We start from the raw sequence: 24,145 nt of genomic DNA, 5'->3' as shown, positions 1-24,145 counted from the left end.
TGCTTCCCTAACTTTAGCAGTACTTTCTGTACATTACAGAAATTATGTCTTACAGTATATCCCAGTATACACATTCTACTTTTGTAAAATGTGCCATAAATTTAAAAAAGGGCAAATAATTAAACTGTACACTTAGAACATTTTATGTGCTGATCTGAAGTGATATTTCAGGTTTTTGAGATGCATCTAGACTGCTCGTATAACTCTTCAGCAAAATCATCAACATCAAACATCAGCTCTTTTAGAAAATTATTTTCCACAGCTCTATTTTTGTAATTAAAAGAACAAGACAGACAAGGAAATTTTTTTTCCTGCTTTACTTTGTTCAACAACTTCTACCATTTTTGTGGCATAAAGAAACATTAACATAATTTCTACTGCTACTACATCAGTATCTGGAAAAGGACCTAGCAGAGATGGGAAAAGACAATGCAAGTTACATAAGCCTTTCTATTTTTGCCTTGTATTCCTAAAGTATATCAATGCCAGAAATAGGAATGCCTTTTATTTTGCAGTTTTACAGTAACTTATCAACAGGATCCTCAGCTGAACTCCCCAATGTAACTGCAGCCTCCAACAAGTTATACACCATGGATTTTGTTCTTTTTGTTTCTCATTTCTTACTTATAGCAATTTTTCCTCAATTTTCTGTAACTTATATTGCAACTTACTGATCAAAGTGCACATAAGAAGAGAGCAGATAAGCAATATTTTCCACCCTTGCTAAAAAAGTTTTTTATAGCATGCTGACTAGAAAAAAAAAGAGTGATGCCTATCACATTTTCTAGATTTGACCTCAGTACTCCTGTCATTCACACTTAAATTATAATCTCTAAGAAAACAACAAATAAGCCACTTTCACAACCTAGGCAAAGCATCTTCAAATACATATTTCATATCTCTTGGCCAGACAAATTCAGCACAACATTTAATACATGTGTGCATCATTCCCTTAGGTGTCATGTAGCTTTTACAGATTCTTTGTTAAGAGCTTTTCTTGGAAGAATGTATTTACAAACAAGGTCTGCCTCTGTAGCATTTTCCTTACAGTACCAAGGACAGTATGTTGTTAGCTATGAGGATACCAAAAAACCCTACCAGGCTAGAAGTAGAAACATTCCTTGAGTGAAGACTAGGATAAGATGTATACAACAGAGGGCAATAGACCATGACTGTTCACTTGTGTTCATGTTCAGTCTTGGGCCATCAGTTTCTTGATTTGCAGTGACGTAAGGTTATATTTGCACTACTGCGCTAAACAGCAACAAGTATTCTCTGCTGATGTGCTGGCTAAATATGTGCTGTAAACTCTGCCTAAAAAAACTGATTATTATTCAGTTCAGATAGATAAAGATAAGAAATGCTATGAATTATGAAATTCAATAGAGGTGTGGAGAAATATGGCAAAATCTCTTAAATACGTTGAAGTATGTTTCTCACAGGACACATCACTTTTTTTCACCCACACTTTATAAATTTTGCCTGCACAAAGTGTACTGCCCATATCCTTTGATTCAGGAATCAAAGCCTTGTAAAAATTGGTTTGTCTCCAGGAATCGAAATGTTGTGTGATACACTGGGGCACAGCCAAGAGAGAAAAGGTCACACCTGGAATTGCAGAGCACCTATTGAAATTTCAGCCCACTCCTCCTCTTCAAAGGACTCTGGTGCACTGATGACAATGTTGGCACGGAAACGCCGGATCAATTCCTCTATTTCCAATGGCTCCTTCAGTCTGTCTCACAGAGTTGACAAAGCAAAACAAAAATTAAAATTATTAACTAATTTTGCACTAGATGTTTGTAAGACTCTGGTGGTTCATGTGATTAGAAAATGCTTCTCCAGAATAAGCTGGACCAAGATTAATTACAAAGGCAATGGGAATGGCACAAGGTACTCAGCTAGAGTTTGTGACCTCTCAACCATAATATATAACCTTCTAGGTGGCTTATTCAGCAGTGTAATCTGGAACTATAGGTATGAAAACATGTAGAGAGGTGATTGTGAACCATGCATATGAGAAAATTCCCAAATTGTTATCATATGTAAGGCTAATGGTAACAAGTGAAAAGATCTTTTTAGTTAGTAATCATTTGACTTGTTAAATATTGCAAAAATAGAAGCTTCTAGAACCAAAGGCAAATAAAATTTTATTCTGCACATGTTACAATGTCAGAAGGGACAAAACCAGTAGTTGCTGAAGGTGAAAAAGGCCAGTAAAATAATTTTATGAGAGATATATCCCTCATATTATTATTATTTGCCTTTGGGAGGCAGCAGATTGCACCAAATGATAGGTGTTTAAAAAAAAATTAATCTCTGTGTGGTGATATCTCCCCCTCTTTACAAGCATTTGAGCTGCCAGAGTGTAGATTTGTGTCAGTGTGGAGAATATATATGAGACAGAAAGAGGAGCAGACTGCATACAAATATCAGAAATCTTGCAATCTTGCTGCATCTTTGAATTGCCATTCTTCACTCTTCTAAAGGAGAACTTGAACAATAGCAGAAAAAAAAAGACAGTGTGAATTTGACAGAGGGCTCTCTCAATGCCACAGTTAGTGGAGAAGAAACTTCTTTTTGCATTAGCTGTTAAGGACATGAACCATTTTTGATACTCCATAAACTGTACTCTGACAACTTAGGGATATGACATCCTACAGCAGAGGCAGAAACCTGGGTAAGCAGTGAAGAGACGTATTTCTGTTCCAAAAGAAAAAAAAAAAAAGAAGAAAAAAGTAAGGACATACAGCTTAAAATGCATTCTAGTTAGAGAAAAAACATGCAAAATCAAAGTACAGGGAAAACTTCACATCAAGCAGTCTTGGCAGAGGTGGCCTGTTAGGTGAAAAAAAAAGGGCTTGGTTTTATTTAAAAAAGTCTGGATGATCTTCTCTAGCAGACAAATCTGCGTGAGGATAATCTGCCCATGCAGAGTTTCAGTCAGACCACAGAAGCCCAGCTCCACCAAGCCCCAGTGTTACAAGGGCTCCAGCAGCCTGGGGGTAGAAGGTGGGATGAGAAGCTGCAAGGCTACAAGTTTTCCCTCAAGATCCCACAGTTAATCCTATGGCTGAGACACAATTTGTAATGAATGCAGGAGGTGGGAGCCAACAGGAAGCGTAGATTATGCCAGTGCTCATACAAACAAGAAGGAAAATAGCAGTTACTTGTGAACACATTCAATTATGCTGCTGTGCTTCCCAGCTTTGCTGTGGGCTCTTGGAGTTTGGCTGCAGTGGAGCCTCTAGTTTTGACTGTGTTTTGCAAAATTTAAGTGCCTGACACCCCAGCCTGCACTGGGGGCATCAAAAGCCCAGTAACCTCAGAGCTGGGCCTGCAGTGTCCTGAGACAGCTGCTTAAAAAACTTCAAGCTTCTGCTTATCTACCCCTTGCTGCTGAGCTCAAAGACTGCAATGCCCCTACCCCAACCTCTCTGCCTTCAATCTGCTTGGGCTCACGTCCAGAATACCTCACCTCTCTTGCACCTCCCCCAGCCCTCAGAAATGCTTGCAATTACTTGGCAACATGTATCTGAGTAAATTTCCATTATTTCTTCTCCCACAAAACATGCATTGGTTGGATGGAGTGGCAGGTACCTTCATCCTGCAAATCCTAACACGGACCTGCTTTGAACATCAGTGTAATGTGCCAAAGTCAGCCTAGGTGCTTTGGATTTTCACAGCAGTGGGCTCTGCAAGAATGCATTGCCTATATTTAACAGGCAAACTTGAAAATTAATATTTATATCTTCAGGGTTACAGTTCTAACAAGAACATTCGAGCGCTAGGCCAGGCCATAGGGATTTGCATGGAGGTGACCTGTAATGGAAACAGCAGAGAGACAAATGTCTGCAGGTACATGTAGCCCTCCAACAGTATACTGGATTCTAATTTTTAATTGAATTGCTGTTTCTGTTTTAGATCACCTCTAAAATGCCAAGTGCAAACTGAAGACTAGTTTTTACTTACGGAAGATACAAAGTGAAATTTAAAAAATTTAATTGAAAATTGAAATTGTTTTGCAAAATTCAGCAGGTTTCATTTAAGCAAAACCAAACTCAAATACCAAGAAGCTAAATAATACTTTTAAAAACCCTCCAATATTTAATAAAGATCCAGAAGTGCAGTTCTTAAAAGTACATTGGATTTTTCAATATTTGGAAAGTCCATACTCCATGATTTAGTAACAGTGCAGAATGAGGATGTTGTATATCTGAATTTATTTCTCCAGTACCCAGGAAAAGCACTGCATGGCAAAAATGCATGGAAGGGAGGACACTTCCAAGACTCAGACTGCAGTGTGGGAAGCCAGATGCTTCTCAGTCACCATTGCAGCTCTGGTCACATCTGGAGCTTCCTTTGAGGAAAAGGAGATTACAAGCCTAGTTGTGCTGGAAGATATTAGGTGTAAAATCAGTGATTGATCTGATGTTGAATGTCTTACTGAAGTTCATTGTTCTCCTGTGTCCTCACTTGCTGCTTCTTACTCTTCATCTTTGCACTCAAATCCCATATCTGGAAGGTTCCTCACTGAGTCTTATCATGGAAAAGCCCATCCTGAGTAAGGGATGTCTGCAAGAAGTGCCCTCCCAAGGAGATGCAACCCAGCCAGTCAAGCCTCACAAGAAGACATTAATTGTCACTGAGAAAGGGTAGTCAAAACACTGAGAGATGGACTGCTTCAAACCTTTTCTACAATAATTTCCCATGATATTCTAAAATTGCCCAATAGTCTGCTCCTGAAGAAGGAAAATCCTCAGACAATGCAAGCCCCAGTGGTCTTGGTGATGCTTCGTTCAGTCAGTGGATTTTAAATCCTGAAGCTATATACATATCCTCCTGCAGATATACAGATACATCTATCCTCTTCTACTCAAAGCAGGAATTTTCAATGCAGAGGATGTGTTTGGTGGGTGACTAAGAGAAGAGAAGATGACTCCAGGAAGAAGCAAAAGTTTTAAGAGACAGGAAAAGAGGGCTCAGATACAAATGCTGGGATTGTGAGATGTACAGACATAATGCAGGACTTGAGGAAAGATTTCTTGTGGAATTTGAACCTTTCCTAGTTATAGTCAAGAAACAAAAATTTCCTGTAGTCAGTATATGAAAATTTGTTTGGTAATGGGTTTGTAAACTTTGAATTATGGACTGACTCAGTGTTTTATTTGCTGCTTCTATCTCCCACTTTTGTATAAGTAAAGCCAAATTAAATTAAGAAATAAAATTATTCCAGTCCTGGAAATACTTTCAAAGTATTTCTGTTGTGCATATTTACTCTAAATCTTTATAATTCCCATGGGAGAGAAATAGTTCAGCCAGACTTTATATTTTTACCTGCCAGACAATTTATGTTGAGAAAACCTCTTTATCCTTGTTCTTCTGACAAACAGAAGTTGGCTGGTTCTCAATATCTTTTCACCAAATCATTTGACAAAAATTACATTTAAATTTTCCTAAAGATGACTGGTAGACAGATGATGCTCATGCATTTAATCCAAATTTTCAAAAATCATAAAATAGTTAGTAATTATAGCAGTTTAGTAACTGTGTATTTTTGAATGTTGAAAAGTAACTATCTCTACATTTCCACATAAAACACCTATATTGGCATCTTATGGCAAGATTCTGGAATGAAAGATCACCGAGAGACATTTGGAGGCAGAGGCATCTTACCTTGCAGAAATGTGTTCTTTCAGCTGCAGAATGCTTGCTACATTTATCAGGAGGTATTGTGCTTCATTCACAAGAGACAGTGAGATGTTTGTAGCAGATGACAGACCTAAAAAAAAAATAAAAATCAATCCAACATTCTAAAATCATCATAAAAATTAGTAATTTCACCTCATCTTTCTTTGACTTTTTACTCATTCTCATTGCTAGTTTATTCATTTGGTTCCAGGCACTAAGGAAATATTCCAAGGATGCCCTCCAACATGCAAATTGTAATGATGCAATGCAGTTAGAAACTGAGACAGACGTGAGATTTTACCAAATTTGTAAAATAGTTTACAAGAGCAATATCTATGCATTTTCAATACTCTTTCAAATATTTTTGTAATGAAATTTAATCTCTGAATAAATTATTTGATTCTTCGCAATCATTTTTCTAAATGGTCTCTTTGTGTTTCCAGGCAAAATCATGGTCATGATAATAACTTCCCCCCAATACTGGTTCCTCTGTACATTTTCACCAAATTTAACAAGTAGAAAGGCATCAAAAAGTCAGTTTGGGTATAACATAACGACTAGATCTATACTGGATAACTCTTTCAGCCTTTATCATACCCGTACACTCAGTGTGAAGTCCATGAGTCTGATTTTTGCATAAGGAATCACAAGTATTTTTAAGGATGACAACATACCTTTTGTATTTTTCTGATGTGACTTGCTTTTCATGTCTGAACTTTGTCTTATCAAGCGACACGGACGACCAAGAAACGCAGAGAGCCAGCCAGCAATTCTTTCTCCACAGTCATACGTTTTTACTCTATTACAAGAAGGAAGGAAGTTTAAATTGAAGGAAGTTTGATTGGCCACACATTAATTTGCAAAACAGAAGTCAAATTGTGAAGATGTTTATTCTGCTTCCTTTAATACGAAGTACAGAATCCATACTGTCTGATGAATATTTGATGTGAAGATCTGCATGACTCTAATTCCTCATTTCTTCAAGTTTACTCCTTTCCTCTTGAAATTGACTTTCACAAGATCAAATTCAGTTTAGTATGGAAAATTACAATAGAATAAAGGATTAATCATAACACTGAAGACACTGACTCTGAAATACAATAAGTGGTTGCCAATATAACACTATTACAATACAGTATTATGAAATAGTCACACTCTGGTCTGTACTTTTTGCTAAAAACAGAGAGGAATGATTTGAGTTCAATTTAAGACTGCTTTGCTGTGTGTAATTTTTAATGATCCCACCAGGTACAATGATGTTACCTCTCCAATTTAAATCATGTTTGTACTAACATTTCATATTAAAACATGACTCCACTAACAGATGCCAAGCATCTCTCTAAAGATGACTTCCATTACTTGTAAAATGTCTAGTGAGTTATGCAAGCTGACAATAGAATTGCCTTCTTTACCTGGATGTAGTCTTTCCTAGAGGGACTTTGAAATCATCTCTCTCAATCCAAGAAGGCCACTGATGCTGTTTGACATTAGGTTCCTCAGCCCTGAGTAAACTTAATGTCATTTAAATCTCCCAGACATCTCGTTTAAATCGGTTGTCTGGTTTTCACTCACAGATAATGGAAAGAAGTAAGTAGTTCCCATCTATATTAGACCTCAGGACTGGATGACCCTCACTGTGGGAATGTTCAACTCTCTACTGACCCCATAAGGAGATTTGACTGATACCTAACTTTAAATATAAGAGGAATGTGACTTCCTATGCTGACCTAGGAAACATACCTATAGCAAGGAAAGTGAAGTAGTTGTGTTCCTATTCTCACCCTGATGTCTATCCAGCCTAAGCAGTTGATCTGCATGGAAACCATCTGCTTTGTGAAACAAGAAAACAGCTACTCACAGCAAAAGGTGCTAAACCCCAGGACTGAGAGGAAATTGGCTTGGCTTTACAAACTGCGCTGTTGTGTTCAACTGAATTTCACAGGTACAAAGCCAGCAGAAGTGAAACCAAGGAGATTTTATAATTCTGCATGGATTTGGTATCTCTTCAGTGCTTATTCTGAATTTTGAATTATGGTGCAGCTCTGCATCTCTCTCCCCACTCAGAGTGGACAGAAGTCAACCAGAGCTGCATCTAGCCAGTGATGCCCTAGAACTGGAATGGTATTCTGGTATGAGTATGAAATGCAGGCACCCTGTCAAGAAAGAGGCCAAAAGGTGAGTGTCCACATGAGATTTCAGTCTGAACTGTGTTAGGGAGAAGGCTGTTAATGAGAACACGTGACTCTTCCATGGTAACAGTGCAGGTGAAACAAATTCCTCCAATATTTTTTTCCACCTTCACAGAGGTTCTAGGGGTGTTTAAAATCTGTCTGGAGCCAATTGTCTCTGGCAGCCTGTTGGAAATAAATACTGTACAAATCAGGAAGAAAGTTTTGCCCTCTCTGTATACACTTATTGTTTTGAATCATAGTGGCTGAGTTAGAGGCTCACACCATCCTTGATATTTCATCAAATGCCACTGTGTAGTTTTTGTACTCCAAATCACGTGTTTTCAAATTGCTTTCCCTTATTGTCAGACCATTTTCTGAGCAAGTACCATCATCTCTTCAAGGTCTTAGTCAAAGTCATTCTGTTGTAGCTCAATTCTACTTGTTTTCTGCTTGTGTTTATTTTTGTAGAGTATAACTTTACATCTGTCAGCATTACATTTCATTTGGCACATGTCAGGCAATTTATAAAAGAGAGCCTATTTCTCTCTTATTTCACTTGCTGTTTGCCTTGAGTTTCCCACTCATCTTTCTATTATGTCATTTAGCTTCAGTGCATTACAACTGGTCCCTCTAGCAGGGTAATTTACAGAACAAGAAACAAGGACAGATGAAGTCTGAATATTGATCCCATGGGATATAATACAACAGGCTCAGTTCACCTTGTTCTTAACTACATCTTTGTCTTCTACCACTGCTACACTTCCCTTGATCTCTTTGATTTTGCAACCTGTCAAAGAGGAGGTTGTGTCCCTCCTTATTCAGTAGAGCAGCAACCTTGAGCATTTAGTGTCTTCTTCAGCATCAATCCTATCAACATTGCTTCTACTTTCATAATTTATGTCACTGGTAGACATTGTACCAGAAAGCCAGGTCCCTCTGATGTGAGCAGCCCCCTCTGGGATGAAGGCTAATGCTGATGAATTGCTTCAGAAGGGAAATTTGGGCTCATTAAACTTCCGCGGCTGCTGCGAAATTAAACTTCTTCACATGACTGCTTGCAGATTCTACATCATGTGCTTTTCTCAGTTATCTCAGTGTAAATTCAGAGTAAGCCAACAGAACTGGATGAAATAACAGCATCAGAGCACAGAACTAATAAATAGAAAATACATTCACTAGGCATTTCCTTCTAATAAAACCCTTTTAACAAAGACTTTTGGCCCTACTGCTCACCTTAAACATGTTGCAGAAAGGACCCCTGACCACAAATCACCTCCTGTCCTCTTGGAAAGCACTGTTTTTCTCATTATTTTTGGCCCTGGAGGCTCCTCTGCTGAAACACTGGAAACTGACATAAATGGCTATTGGGTCTCTGAGCAGTTTCAGAGCCTCATCAATGTTGTTCAACTCATCTTGCTTTACTTCTTTTCTTGTTTATTTGCTAGTCACAGTCCACTCCCTGCAAATTGTTTTCACAACCCCCTTCTTGTTCATTCTCTTCTTTCCTTCCTTCACAGAACTCTAAGAAAGTTTCCCATGAAAACTTCCAATTTGATACAATAAAAATGACATAGTCAGTTACATGAAAGAGAAGCTACAATAAACAGTATGGCAACAAATTTTATGCACACAGAGAGAAAGATAACTCAGGCTGTTTTATAGCCTATAATAGATGGGCTTACCATGGGGAGGCTAGGGATGAGTCAACACTAAGGGAAGTGGGACAGATGGTTAAAACAAATGACTCTTGGGTGGGTTCCACTACCTGAGGAAAATACACTTCTGAGGAAAAGATGCTCTTTATCATCTGAATAGCTAGTAGAAAAGAAGGAGAAGATAATTTTCTGCATGGCTCCATGGGGAAATTGTCAGGTCTTCTGCTGGTTTGTTTATGTGTTACTCAGAGAAGCAAATGTAGAGGGCTACAAAAAATTAGTATACCTTGGTGAAAGGAAGACATAAATCTTTAAGTGCCTCTTTTAGTTGGACTTACCAAGAGACTCATTGAAAAGAAACACAGTAGATAATGCAAATGTACTTTAGGAAGGCACTTGATACACTGCCACTCAGAAAACTTAATGAGACTGCAGGAAGTTCTTAGAAAATATGATGAATAAACACTTAAGTTTATGGATAGGAAATAATTTTATTCCTAATGTTATAGTCACTGAAGTGGTATGTCTACTGATTAGAATTAATGTTATTTAACTTACGTACCTGCAGTCAAGATTGTTAAGGGGACACTGAACAACATGGGTGGTCAAAACAAAATTTAAAAGGATTGCAAATATGGAAAGCTGTTTATACCTTTAGAAGGTTCTAGCAGTTTTAAATCCATGCAGTATGAAATGGGCAAAGCTGCTAACACCATCACTATTAAATGTGGGAACTGAATTCAAGTCCTTCTGAGAGGTAACTGGGGACACCCCCTTTTCTCATGCTTGGAGCAAGTAAATAAAAAGATCTCACAAAGTCAGTTTACTGTACTGTCCTTCCTCTCCTTTTTTCATGTCTCAAAATTTTTTACTATTTTCTATCAGACATGTTGGGCATCCCAACTTACTTATTTAAATAGGACCACTCTCCTTGTTCACTAGTCATTCATTGCTTTCCACCATCTTTTCAAGGACTTCATTCTGTGTGTACCTTCTGTCTATGTTCACATCCTGAGTGCCACTACAGTGATTTTCAGCTTCAGTACCTCTCTGCTCTCCCTTACCTGTGTGAACAGACCTTACTGTCACAGGTCACAGCCTCTTTTCCAGTATTGTCTTCTAGTGGTACAGATATTGGGTCCATGCCTAGGTGGGAAGACAGAAAGTCATATTTAAATTAAAAAAATATGAAGAATGATAGGATCGTGAAAAAAGTTGCTATTTTTGCTCCTTTGCACAGTCACAGCAGCTTCACTAACAGCAAATTAAAAAAAAAATCTTTTTTTCTTTTTGCTAGAATTATATTCTCTGCCGGCAGGTGGCTCCAAATGATAAAACAAAGTGCAAAGGCTGCAGATGACCTTGGTACTCAAAGCATATTAAAAAAATACACAATTTCAGCTTTGAGTAATTTCCTTCTCTGTTTATCTCAGGCAGCAAAACTGGCACGGAATTATGGCCTCAGTCACAGTTTCTGTTGAAAGGATGGTTCCTCTGACAAGTCAGGAGATGATGTTAAACACTATCATGTTGGAGTAGAGGGATTGAGTGATCTGAAAGATGGAGGAGGGGGGGAAGAAAAAAAGAGGCACAGTCTTTTTAAAAAAGAAATATACTGTGAGACAAAACTATGATAATTTAAAGACAAGACAAAATTATGGAAAACTGCAAATGAGACAATTATTCCCATCTATTCATCTCCAAGTTTAAACCAGCTGAGGATTCCCTGGTAATGATCTATTTTAACTTCTCCCACATTTTTCTCATCTTGAACAGAATGAGCCAAAGATATGGAAAGAATACTGTAGTTTGCTAGAACTAAAAAGAAAAGCTGTACTACTTTTCTTTCTGTTAATTGAAAACAATAATCTTAAATGAAGAACAAAGTGTTTTACTGTGTGACTGCAATGAATCCTGCTTTTCCATTACACTGCAACATTGCAACATATATTAACCAAAACTTTTACACCCCCCCCCATTTCCCAGAATTATAACTACATATTTTGACATTATACAATATTGTAAAACAAACAAAAAAAATCATGCTCTACCAGCTCTGTGATATGGTGAAATCAAGTTGGCTTATTTTCTTCTGAAGAGTAATAAAATGTAGTTTAGATTCATTGTAACACCACTATCAGCTCTGTTTCATGCATGTTTTACAAAATAGAAAGTGGTCTACCTCTTCTTTTGTTAATTATGTTAGTATATGTCATAAGTGAAGACAGTGGGGTGAAAAGTTGGCTTCACTTAAGAAAATAATGCATGTAAAAAATGCTTTGAACTACCCTATAACAACCTGGAAAAAAGCCAATGTTATTATCTTATCAACTAGAACCCTTGGGCTTTGAAACAATTAAACATTAGAATCATTCCTTCTGGAAAAGATGAGTTTGAAATATTTCATCCTGCAGCACTCTTAACTGTTACATCTTTCAAATACTTCCTAAGAAAGTCATACTCACAAAATTTCCTAAAATAGAATTTCAGGGCTTTAAAAAGGCTTTTATACACCAGCAAGTGTATCACATTATTATTGAACAGTACACATTTTACAGTGATGTTTAGGTCAGTTAAACATTGTTAATTACAATTTTATTCTGTCTTTAAGGCAAAAAAAATAAAGTAGAATATTGCCAGTTACTAAAGTGCAAAAGCTGTCATTCTCCATGGTAATTTGCTTGATAATAAAATTCACAGATGTGCTCACAGTATTAATATAAAAAAATCTGATCGTTATAGCTCCTATTTTCAGTCAATGAGAAAAATTAGAGATCTGTTATTTCAATAGACTGAAATATAAACCATTCATGTATATTCTTTCATCAGTGTATGCACTTAATTCCCATTATTTTTATTGGCAGTAACACATGATTATTTGAAGGCACAATAAACTCCATAAAGTGCAATTAGCTGCTCAGTTTTGCTAGCATCTTTCTACTCCAATATTTTAAGATGCCTCCTCAACACTCAGAATTTCTCCCACTGCACAGTGGCAAACTAATGCTCAACTTGCCAGATTAATGCTGATTGTTAGCTAAAATGGAAAGAGAGAAATTAGTCTTTTCCAGAAATATATTCTCAGCTGAATTCTGTTTGGCTACACATTTGTGTAGGTCAGGAACAAGTGCGATGTAATCTGTGCTCCCACGTATTTGATGGAGGAGGACACTGAGATTTCCCTTGATTCTCACTCCAGTAATAGGGTTTCTGGAAATGAAGGCACTTGCTCCTGCTCACCTTTCAGTTACTGGGACCCAAACCTCTAATAACTTCATTCAAGACACATGAAATTCTTTCTCTCCATGAAGTCTGATTTAGAGTTAGGTACACTGATTTTCTCAAAGTGGGTTCTGTGATAGCAAGGCTTTGTTACACTCTGAACAGTAAACAAAATAGGGAATGCCTGTTAACAACCGCATTGCCTAAGAAAATAATTCTGACAAAATTAGTAAATGCAGTTTCTCAAAATTAAAATCTCACTCCCTCTGAGGAAGAAAAGTACAGCCAGCGAGAGAGCACGCACAAGCCCTTCCTCTCCCTCTGCTCTCACTTAACCCCTTTGTCAGAGATCTGGGAAACACCTGGAGCTCTCCAGCTGCCATGGCAAGCCAAATAATTTTGCAGGCATGCCAGGCAAAGATCCTAAGCCTTCAGGCAGCTTTGGGCTAGTGTAGAGCCCCACTCTGCCATCCTTGCTGCCCACAGTGAATGGGTGGCACGATTGCACATCTGGGTTGGTCAGACAGCAAGTTCTGCCCATCTACAGCTGGGGCTACAGAGACACCCAACATGCAGGGGTTAAAGAACAACCCTGAAAGGGTGTCTCAGTACAGAGAATTCAGCAAAAGGTGTTAAAGTAGTTACAGTCACACTAAATCATGCTGACAAATTTTCCTTGGACAGAGAAGACAGAGAATATTAAGCCACATTGAAATAAAATAGCCATAAACAAATTTTCTGCTAATGAAAAGTTCTAGAGGGAGAGGAACACGTTTGTCTGGAGGGGAAGAGAGAACAGACTCATTGTGTTTTAAAAGTGGTACAGATAAAGCATTCACCATAATCTAACAGTGTAACAGCAAAACGCTCTTAAAAACCGCTGTGTGCTCCAGCTATGTGGGATCCGGCTCACTCGGCTTCAGGCACTTACCAGAGCCCCTATTCCAGCAGCACGCTTGCCTTAGGCTCTCTCTTTTGGAGAGAGCCCCTCCAGCCAGCAAAGCTTGTCCTGGGCAGAGGTGTGTGCCACAGGCTGTGCTCCCAACAGGAAAAGCGCGGAGAGCAGCGGGGCTGGCAGGGAAAGCACCGCGGGTACGGCTCCTTGCAGAGGCAGGCAGCTGGACTGCGCTGTCACTGTCACCTGCAGCACTGGGCCTGCACAGTCATCGAAGCAAGGGCATGGCAGAAATGGAGAGAACAGAGAAACTCAGCACAGGGACTGTGAGGGCAGGGGGAGGAGAGATGGAGGGAACAAAGCTCAGCTTGGAAAGATGCATGCGGCTGTGGCTGAGCAAAGGCGGTTTGGGTGGGTGGCCTTCCATGTGGATGAAGGAGCAAAGCAGGAGGAGACCTGGAGGCAGCTGTCAGTCACCAGGCCAAGAGCTACAAATCTGAAATAGCATCAGCCACCAACACAGGCAGCCAAGGTTCTGAGCTTCAGAATAACCAGCTTGGCTCAAGTGGGTTCCACTGCTCCCCACCACATAGATCACTGCTCACAGGCTGTGCTTCAGAACAACCAGCCTGGCTCTAGTGGGTTCCACTGCTCCCCATCACATGGATCACTGCTCACAGGCAGCATTCAGCTTCAGGCCCCACGTTTGCAACCAACTACAGACAGGCTGGAGGTGTGGTGACAAAAGCGGCAGGGATTAATGTGGGATTTGTGAGGAAAGAGTCAATTTATTAAATTAAATTTGTCTGCCATGAAATGATTTAAGTGGAAGACATAACACTGACTCATGTTTGTGAAGGGATAAAAGATAAAGATTAAAAATTTAACACCAACAAACAAATAATGGATTTAGACTGCAGGTAAGAAGAAAGAAAACCTAATAAATATTGGAACAACTTCCTACAGTTTTATGTGCTCAGCCTTATCCTGCTGGTTTGTGTGTGCTCCCATCATTGTGCCATCTTAGGAGCAGTAAGCTCTGGAATAGACTCCCCAAGGAAAAGATTCCCATTATCTCATTGTTAAGAATTTAAAAAAATGCCAGGTTGCAAGACCAACCAGCAGGACTACTAGAAAAGAGGCCCCAGATCACCTCACGGGCTGGGACTTTGGTAGCTAGAGTCATTATACAAAGAATAAAATTACTCCATTCTTACACACTGGCTGTACCAAAGCAGACTGTAAATAAATGGCAATGACATTGCCATTAGAGCACACTGATCAATTACTTTTGGGTAGAGAAATGATCGATGGACATGGACAATCACTTCTGTGGGGAAATGGTTCTCCTTTTCATAGGAAGGAAAGGCAAATGACAATGAAAATTCCAAAAAAGACACAGCAAAATGTAGAATTTAAAGGCAAATTTCACCCAAGCACTAACTGTGGCAAGAGATTGTAAATCTCAGTGTGAAATGGGTGCTTTGACTGTCATTTTTGTCTGGGAAAACTTCCTCCTGACTCCCTGAAGTATGACAGGTGTTACTGACAGGTGTTATTGACAGGTGAACATACTAATGGGCAGGCACTTGTCTGAACGAGTGCTAGCAAGGAAAAAAAAATGAAGAACAGACAGAATGGTCAGAAAGGAAGTGAGATGGTAAGGAAACAAATCTCTAGAAATAATTAGTTCTGAAGCACTTGATAATTTAAAAGTTGTGGGAGAAGGCTTTCTGTGCAAGTCTACTACAGAAACTTGAGGTGCAAGGTGCTCCATGTAGAATTGAAATGAATTAATGATAGATTTTCAAGGAAATAGTGCCGAGGAAAGAGAGGAAAGCAGCAGTGTATGTGTCAGTGAGCAAGTCTGGGATCCCTAAGAAGAGACTAGTTTGTGTTTGGGATTGGAAACAGAAAATAGCAAATAGAAAATTAGTGGAAGTATCAAAATGTACATTTGAGAAACCTATTTCAGAGAAAAAGAATCAACAGGTCAGACTTAATTCTATGGAGAGTGCTCAGACAGTTGGAGATGACAGCAACCCTAATGTACACACAGAAAGGAGACTGTGGTTACAGATCCTCTCATATGGCTTTCTAAAAAAGGGTGAAAAATCTGAAGATAGGTTCCCTTGTTTTGCTCTGTCTGCTGAAAATGTGGGCACGTGTATTACTAGTGGTTAAGACATTATTGGCTGAGTAAACGTGGGACCCCAGGGAAATGATGAACACCATTCAGACACAAGCAAACTCAGCATTAGTAATGACTTCTGTCAATTCAAACCTGTTCCAGTGTTCAGAGGCAATGGCACTGTTATGGAAATAAATGATTTTCACCCCTGAGTAGTAAAGGGCTTTCTGTAACACTTTACATATTTTTTTCATTTTTTTCCCCTCAGCAGTGAATAAAAAGGATTTTGATAATTCCCAGGAAGCTCAAACATCATAAAATATTTGCCTGCTAGTGAAAGTATTTAATTGAGTTAAATAATGTCTGGTCCTTATTTTAATTCATACTAACTTCCACTGAAGACTTTACCCCTCTAATCCCACAGATGGAAGGAGGAAGAGAGATCCAAAACAGGAAGGTTTTTGTCCAAGGTGTTTAATGTTAAGACTCTTATTCCTTTACCTTTGCAGGATTAACAATCCCTTCAGGCTATGGGACTTCATGCTGTGGAGAGACACTAGTCAGTAAATTTCCATACCTGTCTGTTCCTTTATCCATCCTGGAGCATTCACTTAGTGATTGCACATAGGCAGTCACTGTCCACTCTCTGCCTGCCCAACAATACATTAGGAAGCCTCCCAGGGCTGCATCTAACAGGTTGGGCTTCATTGCCCACAGCTGGCACAGAACTTGTCCCTGAAGTCACAAGTAAGCATGCACAGCATTCAGTAGTTTGGTGGGAGCATGCAAGTGTCCCTGCCTAGAAATCCAACACCAATAAAGAAGGCAAGGAAAGGATATTGTTTACCAACCTTCTGCCTGAATGACCATAATTTTTTGCTTCAGATCAATTGAAGGGTTCACAAGACACAACCTTGGCTCCTGCTTCTGAGTCATGCAGACTCCATTCTGGTTTACAACCATCCAGTTGCGGTCATACAGCAAACCCTGGTTTCCTACTGGCCATTCTGTAACCTGGGAAAGCATTAGGAGGGGGTACAAGGGTTTAAAAAATGTTTGCTGTGTTAATAGATTCATGCTGAAAGGAAAAGAGAAGGAAAAGAATCCATTCATCAAAGATAAAGATATCACTGCACAATGCTGACAAAAAAAAATCAAATTACTGAAAGTTGTTACATATTATCATACAGTTTAACAGAGCTATAAGAATAAACAGTCCCCGAAACACTCTGAAAACTGTTTTCAATTTTATAACTCATCCATTTTTAGGACCTATTCCTCCAGAAATTTTCATTTAACTTACAAAGCACAGAAATTTTATGGGAATTTTATGAATTTAGGCAAAACCAAACAAACAGAAAGCAGGAAAACTGTGAAATTCAAAATTCTGAAAAAACTTGTTTTTCATAAAATGGGACCACTTTACCAATTAAGATTTGAGAAAATCTCTGCCACTGAAGCTTCTGCTTTTGCTGGGAGAATAATAGTTTCTTTAAATTCCCTTACAACAAAACACATTGTCTTCTTTGCTATCTGTTCTTCCATTATGTCTATAACAGCCTTTACATTGAATAGCCCATACAAGAACATTGTCCTTGCTTTCACATACATTTTTCTGGTGAAAAGAACATCTGTTTCTGATGCTACACAGATGGTAATCTTGAAATCCAAAAAGAGAGCAATTTTAGTAATGCCTTTGGGTGACATTAATATCTGCTTTCTTCTCCAGAATGTTAAAATATTAATACCATTCTTGTAATATAAAGCTGGCCACCAACACATTCTTCAGCTCACGTATGCTTTCTAGTCACAGTTGAATGGGGAGAAAAGTTTACAGCTGAACTTCGATGAATTCTTATAGAAAAGCTGAGCACATCTCACATGAATTAGCCAACAAAAGACTTCAGCAAAACCCTATTGAGTAAAAGATATGTCAAGCACAGCCTGATGCCATGAAGAACAGCATGTCTGGAAGCACTAGTTAGATAATTAAAAATCATATTTTTGTTTATCATGTGATCAACCCAAAACTTGACAGAACCTAAAATATCTCATATAAACTTGTCCTGTTTTTATAGAAGCCTGCAGCAGCAGTTTGACACTGACTGCCTGACTATAGAAAGCTAAGGGCAGGCATGGTAGAACTGAAAACTTAAAGCATCAAAACTGAAATAAAAACAATTTCACCACAGCTCAGTCAACTATACTGAATACAGAAAATAGAAAAATAAAAATTAGGAGAAGAAGTATGTTCTATCAACCCCCGTGATTTATAATATTATTTGCCATTTTTTTATGCAACTGTGGATGAAAATTCTGTGATAAAGAGAAATTTTAGGTCTGACAGTGTCGTCTGAAATCATATTATCCAAGTACCTCAAACTGTCAGCACCTCAGCTATGTGAACCTTTGCCCTGTCTTTTTTAGGAGAGGAATCAGCCCAAAGACTGCAATATCAGCTGAAGAATACACTTTTGTTCTTAGTGGAAATTATTCTTTGGAGAGACAGCATTTTTGGTTATCCTGTATAATTAGACAGCAAAATGCATTTGAACAGCTGGTGATCATCTGAGAGCTGCAAGATTTTCCTGCTAACAAATGTCCCTTCCAAAAAAGAAGATCATTAATTGGTAATACATCCTCCCATGAATCCAACAGATCTCTACAGGATTTGATTGATATAGAGAGCAGAATAAACTAAAAAAGCAGAAAAACAGAAGAAGACCACAAAGTTTCTCAGTTCCCTATTGCAACATTCAGTTGTTTTGGTTCCACTTCAGGACTGCAATCTTATTCGGGAAGTAGCTTAAACGTTTGCTTACCCTTCACTGAAGGCAAGAGGCTTTATGAGGAAAATAAATCTTCTCTTTAATCAGAGCTTCAGGAAGTTCTTGCATGCTGACAGGCATTAAAGGGTAAGCCTAGCTAACTAGCAGATATTTGGAAATAATCAACACCTTCCACTCAAGATATTTCTGACAGGTCCAAAATAATGGCGACTAACACCACGCTACACTCAAACCACAAATGTGATGCAGTCCATGACTACAGGTCCTCAACCCATTTTCCCCTCTTCCTCTACAATTTGCCACTGTAGTCAGAGTCACACACTGTGCCCTGCAGTGAGTCCCTATCCTGTCATGGATGTCCTCTGTGCACTGTCAGGTGCCCACATCCCTCTCCACTTTTCAGCTCACTGTATTGCACGTGTTGCTGGTAAAGGAAGTTGCAACAACAAAATAACTGTGGCTGCCTTGGATGGAGAGTCCCAGATGGCTCTGAAGAGCCAGAGCTTTTTTGCTGCTAATATTGACACTGGAGATGAGCAAGGAAGAACACATTCACTTCTTCTCTCAGCACTTAGGCCTGTGCAGAGCACATCCTGCCCTTATTTCACAGGGGCTGAAGGGATAGTTAAATAAAGTAAAATAGAGCAGGTTAGCATACGTGGCAGTGAGCAGTAGTGCATTGTATAGCCTGTAATGTGATTCCCTGAAGTTGCCTGGCCATCTCTGGCTACTGGGACAAAATAAAAGGGGAGGACAGAAGGAAAGCAGGGAGTGCATGGTTTTACTGAGAGATACCAGCACACACCTTCATTCCAAGCATGGCAGGTGATTATGCATCCAGGATCATTCAGTGTATGGTCTCCTCTACCTGTCATAAGGATCATTGCATAATACAGCCACTACTTGGTATTGTCCCATCTGCTTTAGTCCATCTTTTCCTATCACAAAATGAACATATCCACTGCAAAAACGTGTGGTGTTGTTTGGTTTTTTCTTTATTTCAGATTTTTCTGTAAAATATTTTGTGCTGCATTTCTCCCATAGTTCACAGTAATGTCATCATGAAGGCCAACACAGTTTTTGAACACATTAAAGGAATCACTGAAAAGGCTTTAAATTATCTAAGTTTAAAAATGTTAATGATCTTACATATAATTTATCCACTGACCACTAGGAACTTGCATTGTATTTTAAATTAAAAGCTAGCTCATCTTCTCTGTTGAGATGCAATTTTTTATACTCTGAAATCTACTGTAAGAATAATAAAGTTATTAATTAGTTATTAGTTTAAATTCCTAACCTCTTTCACTGGGCACATTGCATTATATAATTATGCAAAAGTCATCAACATGAGAGATGTTCCTGTTTAAAAATGCATGTTTAAACCACATTTTTATGCTGGAAAAAATAAAATGGTCTGGGATAGAGGTTACTCCTCTGCTTTTCTCTATTTAATAAAATAATTGTAGGAAAAAACCCCAAATTTGAGAAGCTGAGTTAGAAAACTCTGCCCTCTACTTCCTGTACCATGTGTACAAAATCCATGAGATAACAATGGCCAGGAACACTCCATACAATTCTGCAGAAACCACCTGACCTGCAGCTAGCTGACAATCTTCATGCCAAGTTTCATTCTCCCGGCTGCCAAAGCACTCTGCACTCTCATTTTCTCTGGAGGTCAAGAACCTCTCATACTAAACCACTTAGAATAGAACAGAGAAATCAGAGTTTAGGAGAGGAGGAGATTATGTGACTCTAAAGAGGAGATCAAACAGCTGTGAGTTCACACTCACATCCTCCTCAAGTTTGTCCTCCTGCCTCTAATCATCTATCCTGCAACCAGCAACTCTGTGGGCAGATTTCAGTGGCAGATGGGCTGAGTCCTGCTCACAGTTACCTGGAATTTTCCACTGCATACATTATTTTACAAAAACTCAAGTGATCACATAGTTACAATAAACCCTAGTTACAGAACATGCTAAAGGTCTGACCTCCCATACCAGCAGGAAGCCTCCACTTGAACCTACAAATCCATGAGCTTCTGATCTCAAGTATCAAAGTATTGGAAGGTGAATGAATTTACCGCAGCTCAGCATTTGAACCACTTCTACCTTTTCACATCAGCTAACTGAGTTACCCTATAACTGATAAACATGGAGATCAAGGTTTTAACTGGGAAAATAGTGTTCTACATTTCCAGCAACTACAAAGCATCTAAAGCTATTTTAGATGATTTGCAATTCTTGGATTCCAATCAATGACTAAGGCTACATGATTACTTTAGAACTACTTCAGAAGTTTATGCATTTCCTGAAGTAAGGAGATAATAAAATGTTAAGTGTGAAGTCTATGAAAAAACCCACTAAACAAATGGCAAAAGAATAGTTTTGGCTATGATTCAGTCTTTTCAAGATAAAGCCTAGAGATTCTGGTATAATCAATATTTTAGAAAGCAAAATTATTTCCAGGATTTGATTCCATTTAATTGTGGTAAGGTTTCTTCTCTAGCATGTCTTGCTTCACACTCAAGTGCATGTGACATACATTGTTTTCCTGTTTCAAGGTGATACAGGCTGAAGCTGCAGTAATGACATATAAAAATATATATATATATATATAGATACATATTGGAAGTTAGTGCACTCTGCAGGGTCTGGGTCCTGGCAGCCATGACTTTCTGTTCTACTTTTTCTCATTGGGAAGAGACTAAGCCACTTGGTGATTTAGAATGGGATAATTGAGTTTAAAGTTCATTTTACAAATGGTGGTCTGTAAGATGGTATTTTTATCTCTTATATAGGCAGACAGTGAGATTGGCAGATCTTTCACAGGCTGCTTATAAATGTATGACAGGTCTAGAAGTGCCAGTCAGACTTTTAGGAAGAAAAAACAAGAATATCTGGTGGACAGGAAAAGTCACAAAAGCAAACATATTTTTTGCAGGGATTTACTTCAATATAAAAACCCCATCAAAATCAAAATACTCTTTTGACTTCAACTCCTGGCCTGCTCTCCCAATGCAGTGAAAGCCCTTTCCCAGTGGATAACAACAATTTCCCATTTGTTAGGTCAATTTCTACTGTCCTTTTGCATGCACTCAGGTACCTTATATAAACCACATGGAAACCATGTGGAAATGCACAAAAAATACTGTTTAAGTAGAGGAGAAGAAAAGCTAAATTGTCTTTATAGTCAAATTCCAGTCCCTTCCAATACCATACACTAAATCCCCTATTTATTTAGTTTTCTGTAACTCTTTGGTAATACAGGCTCTGACAGTGCTTAGGTTACAGGCCTTTATTGTGGCTGAGGCTTTGTCATAAAAAAATCAAAACATACTTCAAAAATTACTCCAGACATGCAAAATTAAACCTCATAATGTAGTTGCAGTTTTTATATCTGTTTTTAAATTATTCAGATAAGCTAGTGTTAGCTGCATAATCGAAGTTGCCTTGGATTCCTCTTGCAGTCCATGAAAAGAAACAGAAATATCTAGGAAGATTTATTTCTCCTCCTGCAGATGCCTACTTTATGCTAAAATGACTAAGCAGGTATCCATCTCTCACTCCTTACAGAACAGTGCTGAGCTGTAGAGGTGGAAGCTGAGGTAAGATGAGTCCTGTTTTCACTCTGGGCCCATTAACTCATGCCTGACACAAGCACTATGCATGAGGCATGGGGATTTCCCCCCTTCATATAGAACTGCAGTCCTGTCTGCTGGGGAGTACCAGGTTTGTGCGAATTTATCACCTAAAGCTGTTTCCCCTCACAGAGCTTGAAGAGGAGAAATCTGGCTCAGCTTGTGGAGAAACATAAACTGTTTTTCATGCTGAGTTATGTCTTACCTGCTCCTGGGCACAATCACTTCAAAGCCTTCCTAGTGCTGAATGTTGTGGCATGTATCTCACAACACCAGCCTGCGTGTCAAAAACAGAACTTAACCCCACAGGTGCATGAGTACTGCCAACATATTTCAGCAGCTTCCATACTGGGCTTCTCTAATATAGCTATGAAAACTGCAACACTTCAACAAAGGTTAAAAAATTTTCACATGAAATGGGCAATTAATTTGATTTTCTAAACAGTTTGATCTAGTGGGAGGTTAATAAGGGGTGGAAATTGTTTGTTCAGGTCCCATTTGATGCTCAGGATTGTGTCTCTGAATTAAAGACATCATAAGCCAACCCAAATTTAAAAATACAGATGTTTGGTTGATCATTTAATAGTGTTTAATTGCCCAACCTCTCTGCACTGAGAAAGAAAAAAAAACAAAACAAAACATGATCAAATCAGCTGAGAAGCCCTGTTTGAAATTCAGGAGATTCGTTACTGGATTTGACCCCAATTTTCTCTCAGATGTGAGACACTGACCTACACCAGTAAGTTTTCGTAGGGAAAGTAATACCATTATTGACATTCATTAAATCACTTCCCAGTATGGTACTAAGCAGAGTGACATCCTAGGTCATGTGTGGGCCATACACCTATTTCATCATGCATTATTAAAAAAAAAAAGTCACAGCTAAGGTGATGATATTATTAACTTGGTAAAAAAGCAATTAAAATCTTCAAAGAGTGAACTTTCAAATAGCACAGCAACACTTAAATGTCATATTTCTGTTGCAAATGTATTTTTAATGATAACATTTCTTTGTAATGTAAATCAGCCGCCTCTCAATTATAACATGTTAATCAAGTTACTTCTCAATTGCTGCCTACCCTTCAATGCCTACGAGTCCATCACATGTCATTCTGTAAAAGCATACTAATTATTTGATTACATTTTAGTCAAGTTTTGCAAATCCAACTATTTTCTTCAAGTTACATCAAGTGCAGATTTGCCTGTTGTGGGGGACGGGAGAGCAGAAGACACATTTAACCTTCCCCTGTAACCTCAGCCTAATCCAAAATCCTTCAAGGTAGCCTAAAACGTGGGACTTGAATCCAGACCCTGGAAAAAAGGAAACATGGGTACCCACACCCTGCTTCCTAGTATCTCATACACATGGGTCTGATGAAAAACACAAGACTGAGCTGCACAAGCACTTCCGAATGGTTCAAAGCACATACCTCAAATGCAGAGCAGGATTTGATTGGGTAGAGGTAAATTTTGGCAACAGTGATAGGCTTGCCACCTTTTCTACACGTTGGCACTGCAGTCTCAGAAACAGCTGCCCTCATGCTTTCTGCCTCAGGCTCTGGTGGCTGCCAGCTGCCAGTTGTCTCTGCCTCAGATGGAATATTCCTGAGTCCTCTGTCAGAGATTTGCAGAATTGGAGACAATTTATCTGCCTTGTTAAAAGAAAGGTGGTCATCTGGAACAGACTCTGTCGGCAGCTTTGTAACAGACTGGAGAGGAATCTCAGCATCCAAGTTGGAGAGTCTGATGGCTATGATGAAATTCAAAAAAGTCTGCGCATCTTCAAAAGAAGACATGTAGCCAAAGGATATTCTCACAGAACCAGTGGGACGTCCATCAAGTAGGTCTATGTTATCTCCACAGACATGGCCAGCCTAGTTTGAAATAGGAAGAAAACCAGAGAGCTGTCATGATACTCTGCTTTATTTCTCTCTAATTTTACCTAGTTATT

The 24,145-nt window shown here is 38.7% G+C and overlaps 1 protein-coding gene across 1 annotated transcript in view; it reads right to left on the bottom strand.

The window, feature by feature from the left end:
* MOCOS (molybdenum cofactor sulfurase) overlaps positions 1–24,145 on the bottom strand; it is a 205,435-nt gene that overhangs the window by 8,000 nt on the left and 173,290 nt on the right. Inside the window, exons 8-13 of the mRNA XM_054285191.1 lie at positions 23,625–24,068; positions 16,617–16,779; positions 10,582–10,663; positions 6,366–6,490; positions 5,677–5,782; positions 1,609–1,735 (exon numbers count right to left, since the gene is read on the bottom strand). Of these exons, the coding sequence (XP_054141166.1) occupies positions 1,609–1,735; positions 5,677–5,782; positions 6,366–6,490; positions 10,582–10,663; positions 16,617–16,779; positions 23,625–24,068 (1,047 nt within the window). The remainder of the gene's footprint in view (positions 1–1,608; positions 1,736–5,676; positions 5,783–6,365; positions 6,491–10,581; positions 10,664–16,616; positions 16,780–23,624; positions 24,069–24,145) is intronic.

The sequence above is a fragment of the Melozone crissalis genome, unplaced genomic scaffold, assembly GCF_028551555.1.
Source record: "Melozone crissalis strain CALT ecotype California unplaced genomic scaffold, PUWL_Pcris_2 ptg000042l_1, whole genome shotgun sequence".
In the NCBI taxonomy this organism is placed as follows: domain Eukaryota; kingdom Metazoa; phylum Chordata; class Aves; order Passeriformes; family Passerellidae; genus Melozone; species Melozone crissalis.
The sequence above is the reverse complement of the archived record's forward strand: the minus strand, read 5'-3'. Positions and strand labels throughout refer to the sequence as shown.